We start from the raw sequence: 24,158 nt of genomic DNA, 5'->3' as shown, positions 1-24,158 counted from the left end.
CCATGCAAGTGCCGTCTCGTTGTTCATGAGAATGTGGGCCACTAACTTTTGTTCTTCCGGCCAGAGAAAGTCATTAGAGAATACTCCGAGTTGTTCATTCGTTTGTGTGAGGCGTGTGCCAGGTGAAGTCCGGGGGTGTTGGCGAAACTGAAGGAAGAGAAAGGAGGGGGTCCTCCGGAATGCGAGGATAATGCGGGCATGGCTGGGCATGGTAGTTGCCACTGGTCGGACTTTGTTGGCGACTTTCTTGTAGGTGAACACGTGTCTTTTCCTCGTCATTCAAAGGAGTCTTGAGTAGAAGCTCAGTAAATGAGGTAGGCGTGAGACCGTGAACGGGGCTGTTGGAAGGGTCGTTGGGCGAGAGCAGAAGAGAGGCGTATTGTTGACAGAGGCATGAAGGGCTGGTGCTGGTGCTATGCAGAAGGCATTAGAGGTTACTGAGAATGATCCAGGCTGGGGCCACGGGGTGGTGATGTCTCGCAGGTGCGGGTGTTACTGTGGTCGAGTGGATCGTGGATTGTAATGAGTACCGCATCGTTAGTTTCTTCCTTTGACAATTTAACAAGACGCTGCCACGGTCGTCCAAGAAGAAGCCTGTAAGGTGCGTCAGGTACTACATATGCATGTGCCCATGTCTTGATTCCTGCTACGTCAATTTCTAACATTTCCAAGCATCCTTTCATGTCCTGCGATCCTCCGTTGGTGGTTTGCATTCAATGTGAATACGGTCGTTCAGAGGTGCATTCGTCTTCTTCCAGTATCTTCACGGATGACAACAATTTCCGATCCTTCGTCGAGTAGGCCCATCTCAGAGTGGACGCCATTGATGTGAGCGTAGTTCGAAGGGGAGTAGCATGTTCGACTTGAAGAGGTGCAACGGCCAGGGCTGAGGCAATTGCATTGGCTGACATAGCCGAGGGAGGACTTGGTATGCGCTGAGTACGACAGTGATCCACAGCCTCGCGTCTAAGATCGGGACTGATGGCGAGTAGGTCGGAGATGGTGAGGTTCGGTACCACCATGTTGAGAATGTTCTGATACGCGTTGGGTGGCCTCAGGTGACGCTGCCTTGGATTCGTAAGTGTAGTGTACGCCGGGGTCTTCTGAGCTAGTTGATTCTCGATTGGCTTGGGGGGTTCTGGGGTGCATTTCACTGGATTCGCGGGTAGAGTGGGCAGGGTGGCTGGAGTTTATCTTTCTTTAATGATGGGGTAGAAGGAGGTGCTTTGGCCTTCGAACGGGTGACAGCTAAAACATCAGCAGATTCTTCATCTTCAGCATCCTCGACGGTGACAATGACAGCATGGTTTTCGATGACAGGTTCGCACTGAAGGAAGTATGTTTCCGAGATGAAGGCGGGCAGTGGTAGCAGGTGCGGCAGAGACGTTGCGTCGAGCATTATCTGCGTCGTGAGGTTCGCGCCAGTGGCCGGAGTCGATGGAACTGCCGGGGTCGTAGCATAACGTTCATCGATAGCTTGCTGAATGGTTGCATTGCCGTTCCGTCGAATGCGAGAGTGGTCCGTGTGCAGGAAGTAGTTATTCTCCGAATAACGCGGCCAGTGCGAAGGTATTCAGTAGCAGTAGGACAGTTACGGATGAGATGCGGTAATCCACAGGAAAAAATAACCCGTTTATGTCTCCTTGGGGCCGCATACGGACAGTTTCCAGGAGCGTACTGAGGAGGTCCCTGGCCTTGTTGACGTGCTCGCGGGGGAGTCCAAGCTTGTGCGGCAGCTGGAGCTAGGCAAACGAGACGGGTGTAACAACCCGAGTAAGCAATATCCGTGATATCGAGTGAGTGCATTTTTCTTGCGAGATCTTCAACTTCATCCATCGTGGATTTCTGAGGAGTACTGACCGTAGGTGTGAAGGAGACTTTCTTGGTTTGGACCTCCCGCGGTGCTTCATGAGTGCGCTGATCGTCTTCATCGTCTAAATCTATTAAGATCTGACGAGGGGCTTTAGGTCTAGCTGAAGAGGTGGACGAGCGCCCGTCACGGATAGTGTGGAGACGGCTGGCAATAGGGTTGTTCAGATCAGCATCAAATGCCTCGTCGGAGAAGACGAATCTTCCAGCTTCCAAAACTTTTTCGAAATCAGTTGCTTCATTCCGGGAATAGTTTGGATCCTTGAGCTCTAAGTGCCGGTCAATTGCCCGACAGGTTGAAGTTGGGAGACCTTGCCAGAAATACTGGTCTCGTTCGCGAACAGATATCTTTTTGTTGGTGACGAGCCACACAGCAACAGGGCGAAATTGGCGGTAATATTGGAGTAGCTCCTTTTCAGTGGTAATGTCAGAGCCTTCGTGATTGATGACGATGCGTTCAAGGTCACGGATGGAGTAGCGCAAGCCTTTCTCCGCTCCTGGATACTGAGCTAAGATATTCTTTTGAAAGGCATCAAAGTCCCGGGTCTCATAGCCAGTAAGGGTCACCCAGAAGCGTTTAGTAGGCTGATCTACATATCAGACAAGGCACTTGCACTTCTCGGTGTCCATGAGGTTGCAGGAGGTTGCAAGGTCGTCAAAGAGCTCAAAGAATTCAAGGAGTTCGGCCGTTTCGCCATTGAAGATAGGTGCCTTACTGGAATTCGGTCCTGGCATTGCATTGATTCCTTTAGAGATAGTAGACATGATGGGTGCCGGGTTTGGGGAGACGGTATGTGAAGGAGGTGCTGTGAGGAGGGGTTGCGGGAGAGTGGGGAAGACCACAGGTTTGAGTGTGAAAGTTGGTTGGATGGGTTTGATACTGGGCGCGAAGGCGAAAGACTTGGCTTGTGGAGCAAGGCTCAACACGGTGTTTTCGGTGAAAGGTGTGAGAGGAGAGACGAGCTGGGAAGTCAGCTCTATTTCTTCAGTGCTGAAGCGGCGACGGATCGGTGAGTGGAATACTGGTTCAGGAGTTTTAACAGATGACGAGTCCTCGGCTCGGGTTGCAGAACGGGTGGCGTGCTTCTTGGTCAGTATGGGAATGTGGGATCGTTTTGGAGCCAGGTTATGAGGTGGGGTGGTGCACTCGAGACGAATCTTGCGCGTTGAGGTGGTAGTACTTTGAAATGGTTGGGTATGAAGGTCAAAATAGACTAAATATCTAAAGAATAATCAGAGGATCAAGGAAGATCGACGGATTACTCAGAGGGTGCAAGAGGTATCGATATTGATTCCCCTTGCGGTGGGCTCCAAATATGTAAGGCTGAGATGAGTTCTAAGGGGAATTGAAAGGATTGATCGAGGAAGGTAGGAAATTGTGAGAGAGGATGGTAGCAAGTTGACTAGAGATCAAACGATGATGCAGACAGAGACGTCTTTGACTTTGACAGAATGTTCGGATGGCTGCGAGAATACGGATCACTGAGGGAGTTGATTCACTAATAAAACGAGAATTACATGTAACTTTTTATATGGCGGGAGAATGGACAAAGCGCTATCAAAGCGCAAGTAGCGAGAAGAAAGGCAAAGCGAGACATGAAAGGTGTGGCGTAGGTACAAAGAATAATTGGGAACATGTGGTGATGGCGATAAGGACAAAGGCTAAATGTGAATTGATGTAAATATGGACAGAAAAGGAAATAGAAGAGAAGGCAGTGCATGATATGTCACAGTCATTGAAGGGTTGATTGAAGCGAGCTTTCATCGTTAAAGGTGCAGCCTTTCTTACAACCCTTTGCCGTAAATACAAGCAGGTGAAGAATGGCATCGCCGAAAGTGAAAAGGCTTTCGACAGACTCGATGAAGCAGCACCCAGCGATTCAAAGACGGAATGGTTAGCCAGCGAGAGGATCACTCAGTCCAGCAGAATAAATGATCCTGCGGCTATGGATGTATATGAGATTAATATCAAGAAGGGTAAGTTGACTTTGTCTCCATCCAAAGTCTGAATTAATTTTGCACCCAGCACCAAGCAAAAAGGAGATTGAGCTTAGACTACTAGAGGAGGGTAATGCCCGAAATGCAGCACCTGCTCGCAGATCTGTGGCGACATGGATATCAATTGGGTTGGTGATTGAAGAGGCTCAAATCGCATTGCTCATTGAGGTCCGAAGAATTGGTAGAAGAACTACTGAGACACAGAGGTTAGACATAGCCCGGCAACGCGATTGTCTCCAAGGCCAGATAGATGGATTCACTCGGTCTGCTATTACTCATCTCGGAGAGGGATTTGATGCAGATGACGATCCTGATGACTTGAACGTAGACATTCTTGATGATCTCGATGATGACTTGGCAGACTTCACCGAGACATCTGACACATGGGCGAACTCCCCTGAGCTCACTGTCATCCCATTGCCATCAAACCTCGGAGTAGATCGATGCAGACGCTGCATGGCAGAGGATCTCATTACGCTGGAGATGTCTCTTCGTGAAGGGCAGGCCAATGACTCCCTTCACAACCTCCGAATTCACTTGTGCAACAAGGCGATTCTGTTCCAAACAACAGTTAGGCAAGCCAAATTCCAGGCCCTGAAAACTCGAGCTTGGTCCCAGGTGACATCCATGCAGCAGGCAGTGTCCCTCCATGCCAGTATATATATGAAGACGAGGAAGCAAATGATGCAACTTGAGCCGGGGGAAGACCAGCTTCAGAAATACAAACCCCTGCTTTGGGAGCAGCTCAAAATCAGCACTGCCGTCGGCGATCCAAATGCCCGAGGTCAGCGAAATGAGTCCCTCGCTTGGTTCTGGTCAGTTGAAGTCGACCTGGAGGGTCCTGATCAGTCATGGAATGAGGAATGTGAGTTCGGGCATGCTTGACATATCCTGTGCTCAGCTGACGGACCCATCCGAAGTTTACCGAGTGCATTGGCTTCGGGCAAAGGCCCTACAGGATCGATGGAAGGAAGAAATGATGTTGGTCCAATTGGAGATGGATTGGACATGTAACTTTTTCTTGTAGAAAGCAACCCAATGGGGTGACAGGATGCGCAAATCATTGGTGAAAAACCTTCCGGGTCATGCATGCTACTCGGGAAGGCAATCCCAAATGTATTCATTGCTGGCACAGGATGCCCAGGCAGCATTTCAAGACCAGAAAAGCGGGTTTATAAAGGCTCGGGATGAATGAATTTTGTTTGCCGAAGATATGAAACAGCTACATCGACCCAAACATTTTAGTCCCGGGAATTGGCCGGGTCGACCGATGATGGAGTTTGCCCGGATCCAAAAATGTCGGAGTTTGAAAATTTTTATCCATCAACCTGTGGCTCATATCTTCACCTCCAAACCAACTGCCATTGTGATTGTCATTTCCAGGTTCATAATACTGCATTAACCATGTCTGTATCACATACTCCTCCTACATCCCCTTCTGATTCTCAGAATTCTGGCAATGGGTTCCGACCCCTCACACTCACTCTGGCAGATCTTGCAGCTACAATGTCAATGACTGCATCTTGCATCCGAGCATCCATCTCTCAATATCAGATGGAGGCTACCCACACCGAGGAGCCTTCTGCTGCTCGGACCATGCACTTTAAAGCCGGGCTGCAATGGGAGATAGCTGTAAGAGACTGATGACTGTGGTGGTCAATGCTGACATTTCCAACAGACTTTTGTGACTCCCCTCCTGCAGTACTCAGCTGCAAGGAACATCATTTTGGTTGTTCCAAGCCCAGTCACTCATATTCTTCGGTTGATTCCCGAGCTCACCTGGAACATGGTTCCAGACGACGTCTTTTCATCCCACCTGTGCAAGTTCCATGATGTTGCAGATCTGGGGGATCCCTCCTGGATTGTATCAACCTATGGAACTCAATGGTGGACTGGACCAACTGCAATCCCGAAGGAATTATGGGCATGGGATCAGGTATTCGCCAATTGTGTCTGTCACTACCAGCATTGGCTAGTAAGACTTTTACCGAATTTCCTTGAATGGTTACTGATCCTTTCTAGTCTGGCGTTGAGGACGAATGTCTTGTTGTTCCCGAGCAGGTGGCTGAAAGCTCAGTTGCATCACTGAAGGCACTGAGGTGGATGAGAGAACACCTCCTGACAGTGATTGAGGATCAACAAGATGGCATCCGTGAAAAGATGGCTGAGATTCAGATGTACACAGCCGTCCTAACCAAATTGAAGCCAAGGGGACCGGAGTAGTTCTAGTCCTTCAGTTCAGAATGTTGAAGTCTAAATTCTGTACATGATGTAATAAGTACTGAAAATTAAACACTGACTTCCAAATATATGACCTATTGCTATATGCCGAGTCCCACATACCCAATGTCAAGTATCGAGAGCCAGATATCTTGAGTCCCGAATGTCGAGTCCCAAACATCGAGTCCCAAATATCAAGACCGGAATATCGAGACCCAAAGCCCGAAGGCCAAGATTCAAGACTTGACACAAATCTCAATACTCAATGCTCAAAACTCGACGCAAACATTTTTACGAGTTTCGAGTTTCGAGTCCCCACTATCGAGTATCGAGTGCCGACTACCGAGTCTTGAAACCCGAGTCCCGACTATCGAGTCCCGAAGCCCGAAACCTGATGCCCGTGTATGGAGTCCTGACCATTGAGTATCGAGTCCCAAACATCAAGTCCCAAACATCAAGTCCCAACCGGTACTCGGTACTCGGGTGTCGGGTGTTGGGTGTTGGTACTCAGATTTATGCGAGTTTTGGGTTTCGAGATTCGAGTCGAGTACCGACACCTGACACCTGACACCCGAGATTCAGTACTTGGTACTCGGTACTCGGGTGTTGGGTGTTGGGTGTCGGTACTCAGATTTATGCGAGTTTTGAGTTTCTTGATTTGAGTTTCTTGATTTGAGTTTCTTGATTTGAGTTTCTTGATTTGAGTTTTGAGTTTTGAGTTTTGAGTTTTGAATCGAGTACCGACACCCAACACCCAACACCCAACACCCAACACCCAACACCTGACACCCGAGTACCGAGTACCGACACCCGAGATTCGGTACTCGGTACTCGGTACTTGGTGATTCGTGTGTTCGAGTTTCGAGCTTCAAGTCGAGTACCGACACCCGACACCCGAGATTCGGTACTTGGTACTCGGTGATTCATGTGTATCATCAGTACTCGGGTGTCGGTACTCGATTTGAAACTCGAAACTCGAAACTCAAATCAAGAAACTCAAATCAAGAAACTCAAAACTCGCATAAATCTGAGTACCGACACCCAACACCCGACACCCAAGTACCAAGTACCGAGTACCGAATCTCGGGTGTCGGTACTTAATGAAATACAATTTTGGGAGTTGTCTTCTTGAATCACCGAGTACCGACTACCAAGTACCGGGTTTCAGGTTGCGGTACTCGGCACTCGGTACTCGGTGATTCAAGAAGACAAATCCCAAAATTGTATTTCATTAAATGTGTATTTTCTTGACTCAAAAATCAAAACTCGAAACTCGTTAAAATGCATGAGTGTCATTGTTTTGAATTTGGAGTATTGAGTTGTTTTGAGTCTCAAATGTCGTCCTTCGGGTTTCGGGTCTCGATATTCGGGACTCGATGGTCGGGATTCGGGCTTCAGGACTCGATGTTCGGGTTTTGATATTCGGGACTCGATGGTCGGGCTTCAGGTCTTGGGTCTCGATATTCGGGACTCAATGGTCGGGACTTGATGGTCGGGCTTCGGGTCTCGGGTCTCGATATTTGGGACTCGATGGTCAGGCTTTGGGCTTTGGGTCTCGATATTCAGGACTCGATCGTCGGGACTTGTTGGTTGGGCCGAGTACCGCAACCCGAAACCCGGTAGTCGGTAGTCGGTGAAATGTGTACAATAACACTTTCGAGTATCCTGCAATATTGAGTCCTGACTATCGAGACCCGAAACCCGAATTACGAGTATGGAGTGCCTGATATCTAATATCATGTATTTGAAGGTGGGTACTAACACATGTAACTACCTTTTCTACTTCTTCCAATCCAACCTTGCCCATCCACACGATGGAATCCCAGCATAAATATGAACAGCATCCCTCATATACCATGCCCAGGAAATCCGATCCCCTTCCACTGCATGAACCCCATGTCTGACAATCCTTCCCGAAAAAGCAATCATACACCCCAGATCGTACCTGAACTCCAGCTGAAGGCTTGGCATACTCATCCGAGCATTAGAATAACTCCCCATGCTAGTGAGAATATCGAAGCATTCGGGAATCGATGAATGGTCTCGATGATTTGGGGTTTCCCGATTGCAAATCACGGAGAGGCTGTTAAACACAGTTGCCCAGTACTGGAGAGTCTCTGACATCTTCGGCAGTTGCTTGCTTCGTGCTTTTTCTTCGAGGCTCGCAAAGGCTCGCAACCCTGCCTAGTACTGCTCAGGATGCATAACCCTGAGTGCCGCTGTTGCAATGGCTGCTGACCTTGCAATGGCCTTCAGGATATCCTCTGAGGATGCTCCATTCAATGATGCAGACCTCGTGCCCCTGCTGAAACCATGCCGGAGATAAATTAATGCATCTGGGAGTTAGGACATCATTTTGTGACCTTGGTGTGAACCACTTTTGATTAGTACGCCAATTCCCATCAAGCTTTACACTTTTTTTGAGTATCGGAGCGAGCAAATCCAAGGCCGCCCAAATTTCCTTCTGTAGGAACCATTTGATGTTCAATATCCATCCAGTAACAATATATATAACACACCTGGGTGGCATCGGTCAGGGCGTCCGGGAGGTACCATGCGATGATGGCACCGGATGCATCAAGAATTGTCGCAGGTATGTCGATCAACTTTGTGCCCTCATGGCCAGGAGGACACCTCTCGAGCAACCTCACCACTCTCTCTTCATTATGCCCTGTGTCCTTCGGGGAGATCAATTTGCTATATCTTGCAATATCGATCGGCATCTGAACTGTGATGAAGCAATTTGACTGATCAAACAAATTTTCCGAATCTGCAGGAAGACTCACTGGGATTTTTATATGCCTTTATGAGCCGATCAACCAATCGATCACAAGCCATCACCAGATCAGTGTCTAGGTTCGGAGAAGGTATAACTGGGTCTCCTCCTGTCTTCTCTGCATTGAATTTCTGTTTGGTATATTCACATGCCACATGAGTGACAGTCAGGGCCCAAGTGCACAAGAGGGTTATTTCATCATTGGAAGTGGAAGAAACATCCATGATTGAATTGATCTTGTGAGATCAGAAGCTGAATCCTGGATGTCCGCACTTTGGTGTTAAAGGGGTGGAGATAGAGAGGATCAGATAAGAGAGCCTTGGATGATCTTAGCTTTCAAAGTTCTATTATCTATTATCAATTGCTCAATGAAATACCAGATGATTGGAAGTCTGTTGGATATCTGATATTCGTTTGTCGAGACCTGGGCCTTGGATCTTGGTACACTTCACTCGATTTTCGATACCCAGGAGTCCATGGTCGGAACTTGAGTCTTGAATCTTGGGCTTCAGGTTTCGGGTCTCGATGGTCGGGACTTGATGTTCAGGACTCGTGTTTTGGGACTCCATAGTTGGGACTCCATAGTTGGAACTCGATGTTCGGGACCTGAAACTCGCAAAAATATATGAGTTCCAAGTTTTGAGTTTTGAGTTTTGTTTTGTTTTGAGTCTCGATGTTCGGGACTCAATAGTCGGGACTCAATACTCGATAATCGGGATTCAATAGTCGGGGCTCGGATCTCGGGTACACCACTCGATTTTCGGTAGTCGGAACTTGGCATTTGGCATTTGGTAGGCTTGGATGATGTTGGCTTTCAAAGATCTATTATCATCCATTGCTCGATGAAATACCAGATGATTGGAAGTGTGATGGATATCACATATTCGTTTGTCAAGACCTGGGTCTCGGAACTCGGTACACTTCGCTTGAGTTTCCACTTCACCCCTTTGCAAAGCTCCGTGCCATCCTGCAAGACCTTCCTCTTCTATCTAAAAGCTTTGATGAACAGGGCCTGGAACATGAGTTTCCACTTCACCCCTTTGCAAATCTCCATGCCATACGACATCATTAGATGACTTTGAATTATTACCTCCTTTGATTTGGATGATATACAACTACCTGAGCTCCATCATGTCTACAATTATCATTCTCCTGGGCCCACCCATCTATATTATATACCCCCACGTCGGCCTACCCGTCTATACAATATACAACTACCTTCGGCCCACCCGTATATATAATAAATATTTTACCGCTCCCTTGGCCCACCCGTCTACAAAATAATCTTAATTCGTTGGCCCACCCGTCTAACATGATATATATCTGGGCCCACCCGTCTATGTGATAACAAGCACCCTTGACATACCCGGCTATTTGATACACATCTACCTTGGTAAACCCATCTACATAATATCCAACTACCTCGGCCCATCCATCTATTGAATATTCATGTCCATTGGCCCACTCATCTACTCTACATATTCCCTACATGGGCCCACCCGTCTCCATCAGGAATAATAACACTCCTGGCCCATCCGTCATAGTCGAGGATATATCTACCTTCGGCCCATGGTTCGCTGGCCTGTATCATACGGGATATTATGCACGTCCGTTCACTCGTATAATACGGAGATATGTTACTGCAATATGTGAGAGGTGGATGTCCTCCACAAGGGTTTTCCTTATCCATGTGGCTTTCTTTGATAAACTTGGCCACAGTAGACTTGAATACTCCAGTTCTAGAGGAAATTTGATGAGCAGAGAGGCCAGCATGGGACAGAGAGAGGATATTATCCCTTTGAGCAGAGGAGATGGCTTTCATGGTGATTATGACTATGACACATGAGACATTCTGGTTTATATAGTTAGATATAGTTTCAAGAGTATGCCCAGAAGGATAGAGGTAGTAATCAAAGCCAAGGGAGGTCACACAAAGTACTAGAATACCTGATTATCACTATGAAATACTTGAGTCAAAAAACTGTTCACATGAGTCATTATTTTGTAAGCCTCATATCTCCACCATATCTTGCCTGATTCCCATGCCATAGTGCTTTATTGAAAGCCCTGAAGTAGTACTACAATATGGTACCAGCATGTCCTTGAGGTGTTTGTATATTCTCACACAACATCATAGATAGTGAAAAATGTGAAAACATGTGGACAGTTTTTTGAGCCACTGTAAGTTGAATAAGGACATAAATAAGGAAGTCAAAGGGTAATATTAAGGAGTGATGCAAGACAGTCCAAAGCTCAAAACTAAGACAAAATAAGGAGGTTAAGAGAGTATTGTGTCAGTAGTATTAAATGGCAAAAAATGAGTGACAGGTATACTAGCAGGTGGTGTCTAAGTTCCACCACGCCAATGTTAACTCGACTCTGTAGCAGTGGCAGTTGTGGCACTGAGATGTTGTGAGTGAGAGGTATGCTGAGATTCTGTTAAATTAAAATAAGTGGTGGGGAACAAGGGGAAGGAAAAATTAACAGTACAGATACGGATGCAGGAGCATGGGTTAGTGGGGGCAGTTGTAGCATCACCAGTAGAGACCTTGGAGGATGTATGAACTCTGCAGCGGGGATGCTTCATGAAGGGTTCTGCACACAGAATGATCTCCTGGATATGTGAGTATGGTAATTCCCTGTCATATACCTGATCCGACCACTCTAATATCAATATCCGCTCTGCTTTCCGACCACCTCCACTCCATCCATTCTCCGCTCCGTCCAATCATCGTCTGCATCTGCCCCTACACTTCCACTCAACCGCCCAACCGGTCCCCTTCCATAAAACACCTCCATTCAACTGGAACCGCTTTCCCCTTTTAGATATATACTTTCCTCTTTGGTACATAGACCCTTACTCCCGGATCACTGGTAATTCCTTTTACCACTCGATCACTGATCTGATGCGTACATATTGATATCTGCTCCAACTTATGTCTTCACCTGTGTAAGTACTTACAAATTATATCCTTGGTACATAGCTTTACAACATAGTTATCCTGATCACTGCCTCATACATAGAAGTATATAACATATCATGTACTTAGATATCTTTCCTCAGTCTTAATATTACTTGTCTTCTTGCAGTTACTACTTGTGAGAATTCTCAGTAGGACCTTGCCTCCTCTGGACACAAGTCTCAACTTGTTGTCACCTCCGACCCTCCACTCTGACTTAGAGCTGTGCTCTAAGTCTCCCCCTTATTTCTCTGCCCCTTTCAATATTCCCCTCTGACCCTTTTCCATCCCCCGCATTATCCTCCACCTTCCCTGCTCCTACCAAACATTCCCCCTGCTCCTATCCACCCTCCGCATCACTCCCTGCCTTCTCCGCTCCGCTTCTAGTCGGCCCGCCACTAGTAGCTCTTACCTCCTGACCCTCAAAGCAGACCTAAGTGGTCCACTTGTCCTATCGTTGGACAACGTCGGACCCGCTCCAAATTCAGGGCACGTACTCGGCTAAGGGCGCAGTGCAAGAGCTGAAGCCAAGCCCAGACCCCTCTGCTTCCTGAGCCAGCACAGTACCTAACATTCCCCCACACTTATCATGTATGCAAGCATATCAGTCTCCCAGTTTCCAGAGGAGAAATGTGTTCCTATGTTGCTCATCTTGTTGGTTGCCTCATTGAGTGTTAGGATGATTTTATGGCTTTTCTTGCTGTTCTCGGAGTCGTTGTCGAGCAAGAGTCCATCTCAAACCAAGGTCAGTGTGCATTCAGCCTGCTAACTTATAGTTACTAGTGCAACAGAAAAAAAATGGGGGGACTCATGGCTGCAGCAGTCAGTGCCAGTACAGTTTGATACCCTGGTGCTCCAATCTTGCCTAGTGCATCCACCCTCACCATCCCAACAATTGCACTCACATGCACAGCAAAAATACGCAAAATGTACTCCAACAAAAATGCACCTGGTTGGTCATCATTGTTGGCATCTTTGTAGATGAAGTGTGCATCCTGCAGTTGATATTCTGCATATTCTGCACATGCTGCCTGGGTGTCGTACTGAGGCACTGAAGCGAAAAATGCCATCAAAACACTGATGGCGGTTGAACCAAATATTGTGCGCCACTCATGGATTCTTTGAATTGCCTGGTAACACATAAATGAGCTGCTGTTAAGACTGTGCTCAAGGGTAAAGCGGAGTCTGAGGGGCTTGGCTTCAGCTCATACGCTGCGCCCCTTACCCGAGTATGTGCCCCTAATTTCGGAATGTAGTCCAACATGAATTCTATGGGTTCTGACAGGACGTCAGAATGGGGGTCCTCTGAAGGAGGACCGACAGACTACTAGGTGAGCGCGGGAAAGTTGGGCAGGGGTTGTTCCGCCCAACAGGAGGGAAGTGGGAGGCTACTGCGGTCGGAACCAACAGTAGAAGCGGAGTGGAAGGAACTGCTTGGATGAAGTCCGAAGCAGAGCGGAACAGAGGGGACGTATGCGAGAGTGCAGGGTCTAGTTCCGACACATGGGAAGTTGGAGGAGCGGAGGGACGGAGGAACAGGGGAATGGGGGAACGGGGGAATGGGGGAATGGGGGAACGGGGGAACGGGGGAACAGAGGAATGGGGGAACGGGGGAACGGAGGGTCGGAGGGTCGGAGGATCGGTGGGATCGGAGGGTGGCTGACCTAGGGAGTCAATCCCTAGGCCAGCTAACAGGGGTTGACTAGGATCAGGCCCAAGTCAAAGAACAGAAGAGCAGGGCTTAGAAAAGGTAATATTCAGACTGAGTATCTACAGACAAATATACATATGTTTGTATACTCTAAGTGATGAGCATAGCATAGCAGAAGGCTATGTGCTGAGTGTACAGGATTACAATAGAATGACTGAGACATACGAGAATAAGGCTCAGGGAACAGTATGTACACAACGGATCAGAATCGCTAGGGTATAGGGATTACCAGTGATCTGAAAAGCGGAACTATGATACTAAATGGGGATAGGACCAGTTGAGTGGTTCCTAGTCTAGGAGTGGACCAGTGAGGCGGTCAGACGGACTAATAGTTGGGTGGGACAAGACGAGTGGAACCGAGTGGGTCAGAAAAGTGGAGGGAGTAGGAGTAGGATCGGGCAGACCAATAGGGCAGAGGAGCGGAACCCCAGATAGGGTCAGATGGAAGGGGTATGGGGTCGGGGGACATAGGGGTAGTGTCAGAAAAGCGGAACGGGGTCGGGTGGAGGTAGCAGGGCTAATCCTGCTGAGATGCACTTCATGCATTGTCAGGGAAGGAGGAATGGAGCGGACAGGGAAGCAGGGGGTCGGACCAGGGGTGGGGATGTTCACAGGTGGTATTGGAGGTGCTCGGATCCGGTATATGACAGCTGCTTTCAGTGGAATTCAAAGGAATGCAGACCACATTATAGCCAAGACTGTCAGTACCAAATTCACCATTTTTACATTGTATACTGTGTGTAATATGGGACTTCACATTCTTCTTCAACCATGACAGACTTGGAGTATGCACACTTCTTGCCTTTTGAGGTGCACTGAGGTTTTGTGACAAAATGCACAACATCCTGCCAGTGGCTAGAATGAGTGGATCCAGGCTCAAATTTGAATAGGCACTCACCCTTTTTGCCTGTGTTCCTAGTGGCACATCATACTACTACTACTACTACTACTACTACTACTACTACTACTACTACTACTACTACTACTACTACTACTACTACTACTCCTCAGGTGCATCATCAAAATCTAAGTCTGCTGGGCCTGGATGAGGTGCGCTGATGAGGCTTTGGGCACTAGGTGGTGCAGAAGGCTTGAGCTGTGGCTTAGATGCAACTTTGTCCACCCAGTTCGAAATGATGCCTTCATGGTTGGAGTTGGAATGCTTGGGATTTGAACTGGTTTTCAATGGCCATACAAAGTCATAGTAATACAAGGTAAGTTCCAATAGAAGCAACATAGTAATGGTCAAAAATAGGAACAAACTTACAACAGCAACACCTGTTCTATTTTCCCATCCCTGAATTTGGTACTTCCAACATGTGTGTCACTTGTCTTGGTGCCCATCCCTCCACTGTTAGGAGTTTTGTGACTTGCAGCAACACTGTCTCAAAAGGTGAGCTTCAAGTTTGGATGCTTCTTCTGTGCTGGCTGAGTAGCTATCATTGTGAGTCAAAGTGACAATCAGTGGTGAGTACTTCAAGCACCTGCTGAAAAATGCAGCAATGACTGACCTTTGTTCATTGTAGCAGGTTCTGCTCCTGTGGTTGGAGTAGGCCATGTGCTCTTACTAGTCACCATGCACAGCTTTGGTCAAACAAGCTTTGGAGGGCCAAGTAGCAGAGCATTTTGCTGAACAGCCATATTGTCCTCCTTGGCTGCAACTTTTGTATGTGCTCTATTCACTGCAGCAGCTTGTGCATCTTTCTCACCCTGCTTTCGGTTTTTTCCAGCGGCTACTTCATCCTTGGAGTGCTGCACTCTGTTAGCATCAAGAACAATTTGTCCAGGGTGCTTGTTCACATTTCCAGGATGAGTTGTTAGGTGAGACATGAGAAATAAAGATAAATGAGCAACAGGTATGAATGAAACAAGTCCAACCAGGGTCATCAAGTGCTCAGTCATTCCTTTTAGCTTTACTTCAATTCAATCTGACCCAAAAAAAACACCGAGTTCACACAGTTTGTACAAAGGTAAATTTCATTTACAGAATCATTGCTACTAGAACATTGATATTGAATAAAATGCCCAGCAGCCCACGCTCATCATCCACTCCTCATCCCTTAAATGCAAGAGCACTTCAGCTGTTTTGTCAGTTTCCAAGCTGCAACCAGAGGTTCAAAAACAAGTCGGGCCATACAAAGCATATGCACACAAAGTACCCAGAGCCTTTGCGCAGTCATAGGCCCTTTCATCAAGCAGCACTTGAACCAACACGCTCTGAGTCAGCAAGTCCTGATGTTGGTGATATCAATGATCCACATCACAACCCCCTGGACACATGCCATGCAGGAGAAGAAGGTTTCACACCAGAAGCAGGCACCTGGGTGCAGTTAGGGCCTCTGTTCCAGGTGTTCCATCCTCATCTTACAGGTAAGTACATGCGCTGCACAAGAACATATTAATTTAATTTTGTGATTCAGTGCTCAAGTGTGATGCTAATGGCAAGAATGCATGCCTGCCACCCCAAACAGATGTGATACCCACCAACTGGACTCCCTATCAAAACCAGGTTGCATTTGAGACAGCCAAATTTCTCTTTATGTGCAACCAAATGTCTGCAGGCCAGATTGACACTCTACTTGATCACTGGGCAGCAACACTGATCAAACACAATGATTCCCCTCCATTTGTCAGCCACCACGACCTATATGATACAATTGATGCAACACCTCTTGGTAATGTTGCATGGGAGAGTTTTTCAATGTCCTTCAATGGAGTCAAGCCAGCTGAAAATGTACCCCTGTGGATGGACGCAACACATGATGTATGGTTCCATGATCCACATCTACTCATTCACAACATGCTTGCAAACCCAGACTTTGATGGTGAGATAGAGTATACCCCATATCAGGACTATAACAAGTGCTGTTTCAAGATTTTTTTTTTCAGGTAATTGGGCATGGAATCAAGCAGTACGTTTCTTCATGTCTGAACATTCTAGTTTAAGACTAATCATTCATTGCTATACAGGACATTATTGCTCAAAATCAAGAGGCCCATGGATCAATTTTTATTCCTCTGATCATTGGGAGTGACAAGATGACCATCTCAGTTGCCATAGGGCACACCGAGTATCATCCACTCTATTTATCAATCAGTAACATTTTCAACGGTGTCCGGTATGCACATTGCAATGGGGTTGTACTAGTGGGATTCCTCGCCATTCCAAAGAGTGAGTTAATTTATGCTGTATTGGTTCAATCACTCATTTATACTGTAGCTACTAAGGAACATGCCAATAATGTAGAGTATCGCAACTTCCACCGACAGTTATTTCAGTGCTTGCTTGCAAAGATATTCAAGTCGGTGAAACCTTATATGACAACTCATGACATCGCTCGCTGCTCTGATGGCCACTACCAGTAAGTTATATATGGATTAGGGTCATATATCACTGATTATCCGGAGCAAGTCCTACTGTCTGGAGTTGTCCAAGGGTGGTGTCCAAAGTACGTGTCCACTGTCTGAGTCAAGCAGCACTTCATGTATCTATTTCTGACACTATCAAAGATGTCTGGCCAATCGCAAAAATCTCGATGGTGATAGGCTGTGTTTGCTTCAGTGCAGAGAGCATAGTGATCTTCTGGTCAATGAACTTGAGTATGTAAAGCTGTGGACTGAGTATGGCATTGCAGGAGATCTTGTGGTGCATTTTTCTTTAATGCAATCTCCGGTCATGTCATTTCTTACTTGAATTTTTTCCAGCCATTCACCAATGATTTTCCTTGTGCAGACATACACAAAATTCTTACCCCAGACCTCCTACACCAAATCATTAAAGGCGCTTTCAAGGATCATCTTGTTGAGTGGGTAGATGCATTCTTGAAGCTTACCCATGGCACTGCACATGCAACTGAAATCTTGGAAGACATTGATCAAAGGTGAGCTGCCACAGCCTTGGCTTTATAAATCATTTCTCACTCACAGAACTTTTCCAGAATAGCTGTGGATGCCCCATTTGCAGGTTTGCAGTGCTTTCCTGAAGGCCATGGCTTCAAACAATGGACAGGCAATGACTCTAAAGCACTAATGAAGGTGCATCACTGAAGTTTTCTCAGTGGGTGCTCAAGCTAACACAATACTATTCAGGTCTATTTACCTGCCATCAAGGGACATGTCCCTCTTGATGTAGTATGCACATTTAGCACATTCTTGGACTTCTGCTACATTGTTCACAGGGAGGCACTTATGAATGACAATCTCATACAGCTTCAAGATGCACTTGACTGCTTCCATAGATACTGCAAAATATTCAAAACAACAGGAGTTGCTCCATCCTTCTCCCTTCCTTGTCAGCACTCCTTAATGCACTACTCACAAATGATCTGTCTCTTTGGAGCCCCCAATGGACTTTGTTTGTCAATAATGAAATCAAAACATATCAAGGCCATCAAAGAGCCCTGGTGCCGTTCGAGTAGATATGAAGCACTAGGCCAAATGCTGCTTACAAACCAACACCTTGACAAATAGCTGCTGCATGCACCAACTTTGAGGCTCATGGTACAGTAATCCACTATCAGTTGCATTTCAACCGTCAGTTGCATCAATGCACAACAACATTGTCAAATCATATTATTTAGACACAATTCTTGCTGATGTGTTTTCATGGCATATAGAGCTATGTATGGCTGGTATAATATCTCAAATCTGCCAGTAGGAAAGGTCACGATGTTGCAATTTGTAGCTGAAATTTCACTTTTCTGTACATAGCACCTTTGAATGATTTTTGTGGTGCACTTGGACATCATATATCAATAAAGAATACCTTCACCAACATCTGACATATGTTGTTGGTAAAGATCACAGCATTCCTGATGTGCCAGTTCAATGCCAGTGAAGGGCTACACAAAACTTCACAGTCAATGAGTTATCAGATCTAAGTACATCATGCATGACAGATATTAGCTAAACAAGGCTGGGCATATTATGATCTGGCATGTCGCGTACTAACAAAAATCTTTCCTACAAAATGCCTGGCATTGCCCACTCCATAGTGAAGAAGAAACAGATGACTTGTGTTGAGCAAGAAAAGGGTTATGCAGAGGCAATGAAGGAATACCATGATGAGCAGAAGAAGCCTGAAAGTGAGTGTTAAGGTCGTGCTCAAGGGGAAGACAACTCAAAGGGCTTTGGCTTCAGCTCATGCGCTGCACCCCTTACCCGAGTACATGCCCTTAATTTCCAAGGGGCAGAGAGGAAGTCCGGAGGTCAGAGGTCAGGGGAGTTTGGCGGAACTCTGGAAGACTATGAGAGAATGGAGTAGGGCTACTACGGACAAGTCCAGAGTAGAAACAGAACAGAGTTTAGACTACCCTAAGGCAGAGCCGGAGATTTAGTCCTGAGGTTTAACCCTAAGACTTGGAGGTAGACAAGAGATGAGACTCAAGTCTGGAGAAGCAGGAATGAGCAGAACTAAGATGATATTCAAACTGAGGAGTTCTGGAGTATTACAGGAGTTTATATACTGTAGGTATCATGTAAGTAAATCAGTCAGCAAAGTAAGGGCTATGTACGAAGCATGTGGAAAGTCTATTAGTAAGTGTATAACAGATCAAAGCAGTGAGGTCGGAAATGAAGTACAAACAGACAGATCAGTAAGCATAGCGGAAAGGATATAACCAGTAGCTGGAGCAATAGCTATTCTAAAAGGAGCTAGGGGTGAGTACAGAGATGAAGGTGGAGCGCCAGGCAGAATAACAGGATGGAGAACCGGACTTTAGTGGGGGAGATCCGGAGGTATGGGATATGACAGTGAGAGGAAGAGCAGAAAGGCCATATGCAGAGATGTTGTGGAGAAGTGAAAAGCAATGAGAAAACCAGTTACTGTCAGTGCTGATACACTTTGACAAAGGCTCGAGGGAGGATGGACCTATAGTCAGTTCAATGCAGAACAAAATGCATGGCTTTCACCTGAAGAGGAGGAGAATGTTGTCGCATACTGTATCAAGCTTGGAAACCAAGGATTCCCTTTTAATCACTCTTGACTCAAGTTTCACATTGACACACTCCTACAAGCTCGCCTTCAGTCCAACTTCCCAGAAGGTGGGGTGGGAAAGAACTGGACTGAGTGATTCATTCTGTGCCATTCCGCACATCTTAGTCAGTACTGGAGCAAACCTTTGGATACTGCTCGTGGACGGGCAGTTAATCCATCTACCAACAAAGCATGGTATGACATTTTGGGCAGTACCATCGAAACTGAAGGTATCAAAGATGACTGCCTTTGGGCAGCTGACGAGACAGGCTTTCAGCCAGGTGGAGGGCTCAAGGAGCGGGTATTCAGAGCTGCAAATAGGAAGACTCAGCATTAGCAGTGAGATAGAAACTGAGAAAATATCACAGTAATGGTTACCATCTGTGCAGATGGCGAAGAGATTCCTCCAACCATTATCTACAAGGGTCAGAGTTTAATGACAAACTGTCACCAGGATAATACTTTGAATGCATCGTGAGTAATCCAACATACAAATGAAAGTGTTTGCTTACCTCCATCAAGTGTTGCACATTCCCCAAAAGGATGGACTGATGGGGTCATTGGCCATCTGTGGATTGAGGATTTTGATGAGAAGACTTGTGAGAAAGCAAATGGGCAAGCACAGCTTCTCATCGTAGATGGTCACAACTCCCACTACACAAAGGAATTCCTTGACTATGCAAGAGAGAATAACATTCATGTCCTATGTTATCCAGCACATGTAACTCACGTGTACCAAGGTCTTGATGTTGTTGTTTTCAGACCACTGAAACAGGTACTGGACACAGAAGAGAGACACATTCAAGACTGAAAAAAGGCAGAAGGTTACCAAGGCCAACTTTGTGTCCATCTACAAAAGAGCTCACTGTAAAGCACTCACCCCCAAAACAATTCAAGCTGCCTTTTGCAAGACAGGTGTCTGGCCACTTGACCATACTGTTGTCACCAGTGACATGATGGCACCAAGCCTTGAAACTTCCTCAGTTGGGCTGTTACCACTGCCACAACCAAGTCCTGTACATGTTGTTGCCAATGTCATGCATCAGTACCAACAAGATTTGGTTTCTGTTAATGAGAGCCTGCCTACCAATAAGGACCCATTGGACCCATTCTTACAACCAATTTGGGTGTTCACAGACCCTCTGAGATTGTTAAGTGCAGCTCACGAAGCTGTGACTGAATTGTCAGCAACATCAGCAGCATTCTTGGTTGCAGAGACACCCATACACTCATCACACAGACTCCCAGCATTCATTCCCACTCCTCTGACACCGACACATAAAAGGAAACATGATCTGTTGGACCACTATCCTGAGTCAGACAAGGAACAAATGTACCAAGCGGCACTACAGGATGCATATAAATGTGAGTCCAAATACAAAAGTGCACTCCTTGGGATGCAGTCAACAGTAGTCCTGCAATCGATTTTCTGTGACTGCTTGTCTAATCAGCTTGCGGCACAAGAGGAGAAGAAAAACGGCAAGAAAAATGCACCATTGGTGGGTGATGGGATGCCAAGGTTACTCACTGGCGATGTGTTCTACAATCAAGTATCTGAGCATCAAAGAGCAGCAGAGAAAGAAGCAGCAGCAAAGGAAGTTTGTCAGATCAAAAGGGAGGGGAGAGCAGCAGCTATGGCAGTATGGAAAGAAGCGGAGGCAGCATGGCTGAAGAGAAACAAGGAATGTCAAGCCACATACAAAGATGAAATGAGGCTGTGGGAGGAGGAGAGAGATTGCGCCAAGCTCAAGAAGTGTTGGCCAAGGTGGAAAAAACCGAAACAGGGCAAATTAGAGTCGCTGATACCCAAACCAACTCTCAGTGATGCTGAAGAAGATGACGAAAATGGTGCAAACAAAGACGAGGAGATTGATTGTGACAATGATTCTGATGGTGGGAGCTCTGAGGTTTGATCAGCTTATCACTTGTCAGTAACATACAATCAGCTCTTATCATTGAGTAATACCATTTTTGGGACTGACACAACTGATGGTGGAGTGCTGGTAAGAGCCATATTTTTGATTCACTCACCACTCTACAACACATCCTCTGATGCTCTCAAGATTTCATTATATACAATAGAACATGTATTAGAAAGTAATGGTCAATCATGATTATGATTTTTTTTAAAATGTGCTGTTGTGTTGTGAGACATGCTTGAAGTTTTGCCGACGCAACTGACGGTGGATTACTGTATGCTCTGAGGCTCATGCATATCCGATGCTTTGCAAGAACTTGAGACTCATACATTTTTTTGACAAAATCTACTTGCTGAGTCTTTTAATCATTTATATAGGCTATTCTGACTCAGAGTCTCATGACAGAGAAGACAACAAGTCAAATGATGATCAGGCACCGCCTCCGAGGTATTTGCGCATCAATGAACTGCAGAGTCAGTCTATTGAGGGGGAGACAGTCGAAGTAATTGATGGACCTACTGTCCAAGCTCATATAGATCTGGCTACCACAGCGAGTAGGTCCTGTCTATTCTCATCCAAGTCACAGCCATTCAGTTCATTTACTAGTATCAGGAGGTGCATGCAACATCCCAGCTCTTGCAGCCAATCTCAGGCTTCTAAACATTCCAATGATGATTCAACAGTTTCTCCATGACCAGCATCATGTTTCCAATGCCAATCCCCCAGAGGTTGACCCTGCCACAGTACCAATATTCATGGGGAGAGTTTCTACTTTCAGCTCTGCATCAGCATCATTCTATGCACCAAGTGACCTTAGTGGCACTGGAGGCATGCGATGTGAGCACATTCTGGCAACACCAACCTGGTGAGGGGGGCCCATTAGGAACAACTGCGTCTTTGTTAATATGGACTTAGATACTGACCTCAATGGCATGGATGGGCTCACAATAGCACGTGTTGTGCTTTTTCTCTTTCAGGGACTGAACATCTTGTTTTAAATGTGCAGTGGTGCATTGGTTCTCATACATCCTCAATGGCCATGATCCTGATACAGGAATGTACATCATTGCACCCTCAATGAACAACAATGATGCACCTTGTTACGGGAAAGCCCGGCTTTCCCAACAGTGCACTTGATAGGGTCAATCCCGTGTCCGCTTCATGGAGCATCAGGACGATGGAAGACTAAATGGAGGCTGTCCATCCAGAATGACTGACTAAAGGTTCAAAGAAGAAGCTAGAGTCGTATATCACAGGTGAAGATCAAGTTAGAGAAATACATGGTCTAACTACAGTGGTATATATAGGTATCATCCTATGAGTTCAGGGTAGGCTTGGATAGCCAGAAAGTGTCCCAACTAGGTAAGTGTCTATGTGAGTCATAAGGACTCAGAGATAAGAGTACCAGTTCAATGGTAAGGGTCCAGGGTATGGTACCGGCATAGCGGTAGGTGTCCAAGTCAGATAACGCTATCTGTCATGATAAGCGATAGGATAAATGATAGTCAGTACCGGTGTATCGGTAGGGGCGATAAGGGAGAAGCGCGCAGCTTCTATTGATCCCAGTCTAGGTCGGTTCTAGAGCTGTCTTGCTCCAACAGCTGTCATGCTGTGCGCTGCAGTTTAGTCACGTGCCGGTGATGTCATCTGTCATGTGTTGTGACATGGTTGTGATGGTGACATTTGGTGGAGATGATAGGGGTCTGAGGGTCCCTGTAACATACCTGATGTCTCTGTTATCCATATTGATAGTATCTTCCGTGCAGCCCATCTTATCCCTGTTTATGGCACAAGTTTGTTGCCTCATGAAATCACTGCCCACCATTCCTACAATATATTCTGTGCTTACTATGTTAATAAGTACACTGATAATCATGCATTTGAAATAGCATGATGCATCCTGTATGAGGAGCATGGAATACACCCCTGATGAGCCTATGATTAGCATAGTGAGTGTCTCATAGTTCACTGTGAGTCTTGATCTGACATCAGACAGCAGCAGTTCAAACCTACAATGCAATGTGACTTTCCTAAACCAATCAAGGTCCAATATTTCCATGCAATGGAGTACACGCATCCAAGGAAGCTGATCAACTCAGAATACCTTTCCAACTCCACCTTCCATCTTCCCTCAGTCAAGGGACTGGAAAGCACGTGTTCATAGGAAGCAAAACAGAGATGGCATTATTGGATTTTGCCAAAGAACTTGGATGGCCAAACTACAAGGAGACAAGACACGCTGCTGGTGTTATTCAAATGGTGTCATTTTCTAGTGACCAGAAGGCTATGGGTGCCATAGTCAGGCATGCACATGGCTATCATCTCTTCCATGCATCCGTGACAAAGTTCAATTCACCATTGTAAGTCTGTAGCATCTGTGCAATATGCTTTCTGATGTTAACAAACACAAGCTTGACATCATGAGACACTGTCAATGGCAAGGGGAGAACGAAGCAAGTATGTCTAAAGCAAGCAGATGGGAAACTTTAAAGTAGTGATGACGAATTACTCATCAGGGAAGCCCATGAGCAGGAAAGTACACCAAGGCCAGCACTGGTGTTCAAAGGGAAGCCTGTAATAACCTATGTTTTGTACATCTCCTCAGCTCTAATCACCATGTCATCACCAAAATTACCAAATCCAGACATCACATGACATGTTGACATTTCTGACGCCACCAATTATATATACCCGTCATATTCGACATTTGAAATGATGTCACGATATGATG

At 46.2% G+C, this 24,158-nt stretch overlaps 8 protein-coding genes across 8 annotated transcripts; 5 read left to right on the top strand and 3 right to left on the bottom strand.

Annotated features, from left to right (window-relative positions):
• Positions 1–3,972: 3,972 nt before the first annotated feature.
• Positions 3,973–5,062, top strand: EDB91DRAFT_1057171 (uncharacterized protein; the record flags this gene model as incomplete). Its single annotated transcript, XM_041314055.1, has 3 exons — positions 3,973–4,732; positions 4,788–4,890; positions 4,918–5,062. Coding segments are annotated over 3 exons (1,008 nt in total), but the record flags the coding sequence as incomplete, so codon positions are not given.
• Positions 5,063–5,271: 209 nt separating this feature from the next.
• EDB91DRAFT_1251236 (uncharacterized protein) lies at positions 5,272–6,090 on the top strand (the record flags this gene model as incomplete). Its single annotated transcript, XM_041323351.1, has 3 exons — positions 5,272–5,499; positions 5,546–5,842; positions 5,890–6,090. The coding sequence occupies 3 exons, from the start codon at positions 5,272–5,274 to the stop codon at positions 6,088–6,090; spliced, it is 726 nt and encodes a 241-aa protein (XP_041174546.1).
• Positions 6,091–7,890: 1,800 nt separating this feature from the next.
• On the bottom strand, positions 7,891–8,112 carry EDB91DRAFT_1014713 (uncharacterized protein; the record flags this gene model as incomplete). The annotated part of the gene is made up of 1 exon (XM_041312473.1): positions 7,891–8,112. A coding segment is annotated over one exon (222 nt), but the record flags the coding sequence as incomplete, so codon positions are not given.
• Positions 8,113–8,271: 159 nt separating this feature from the next.
• On the bottom strand, positions 8,272–9,087 carry EDB91DRAFT_1251235 (uncharacterized protein; the record flags this gene model as incomplete). The annotated part of the gene is made up of 4 exons (XM_041323350.1): positions 8,272–8,423; positions 8,479–8,551; positions 8,607–8,815; positions 8,874–9,087. The coding sequence occupies 4 exons, from the start codon at positions 9,085–9,087 to the stop codon at positions 8,272–8,274; spliced, it is 648 nt and encodes a 215-aa protein (XP_041174544.1).
• Positions 9,088–12,602: 3,515 nt separating this feature from the next.
• EDB91DRAFT_1057236 (uncharacterized protein) lies at positions 12,603–12,965 on the bottom strand (the record flags this gene model as incomplete). The annotated part of the gene is made up of 1 exon (XM_041314062.1): positions 12,603–12,965. The coding sequence occupies one exon, from the start codon at positions 12,963–12,965 to the stop codon at positions 12,603–12,605; it is 363 nt and encodes a 120-aa protein (XP_041174543.1).
• A 2,713-nt stretch (positions 12,966–15,678) lies between these two features.
• Positions 15,679–18,004, top strand: EDB91DRAFT_1238521 (uncharacterized protein; the record flags this gene model as incomplete). The annotated part of the gene is made up of 9 exons (XM_041321732.1): positions 15,679–15,904; positions 16,006–16,401; positions 16,424–16,446; positions 16,505–16,706; positions 16,755–16,896; positions 17,045–17,180; positions 17,240–17,415; positions 17,473–17,569; positions 17,624–18,004. 9 exons carry the CDS (start codon positions 15,679–15,681, stop codon positions 18,002–18,004), a joined length of 1,779 nt encoding a protein of 592 aa, XP_041174542.1.
• A 2,541-nt stretch (positions 18,005–20,545) lies between these two features.
• EDB91DRAFT_1057264 (uncharacterized protein) lies at positions 20,546–21,421 on the top strand (the record flags this gene model as incomplete). Its single annotated transcript, XM_041314065.1, has 1 exon — positions 20,546–21,421. One exon carries the CDS (start codon positions 20,546–20,548, stop codon positions 21,419–21,421), a length of 876 nt encoding a protein of 291 aa, XP_041174541.1.
• A 1,735-nt stretch (positions 21,422–23,156) lies between these two features.
• EDB91DRAFT_1057261 (uncharacterized protein) lies at positions 23,157–23,321 on the top strand (the record flags this gene model as incomplete). Its single annotated transcript, XM_041314064.1, has 1 exon — positions 23,157–23,321. A coding segment is annotated over one exon (165 nt), but the record flags the coding sequence as incomplete, so codon positions are not given.
• Between the last annotated feature and the right edge of the window lie 837 nt (positions 23,322–24,158).

This window comes from Suillus paluster, assembly GCF_016628075.1.
Source record: "Suillus paluster strain FC165 chromosome Unknown EDB91scaffold_51, whole genome shotgun sequence".
NCBI classification, from domain to species: Eukaryota; Fungi; Basidiomycota; class Agaricomycetes; order Boletales; family Suillaceae; genus Suillus; species Suillus paluster.
Note: the sequence above shows the minus strand (reverse complement) of the source record. Positions and strands in the feature narration are given on the sequence as shown.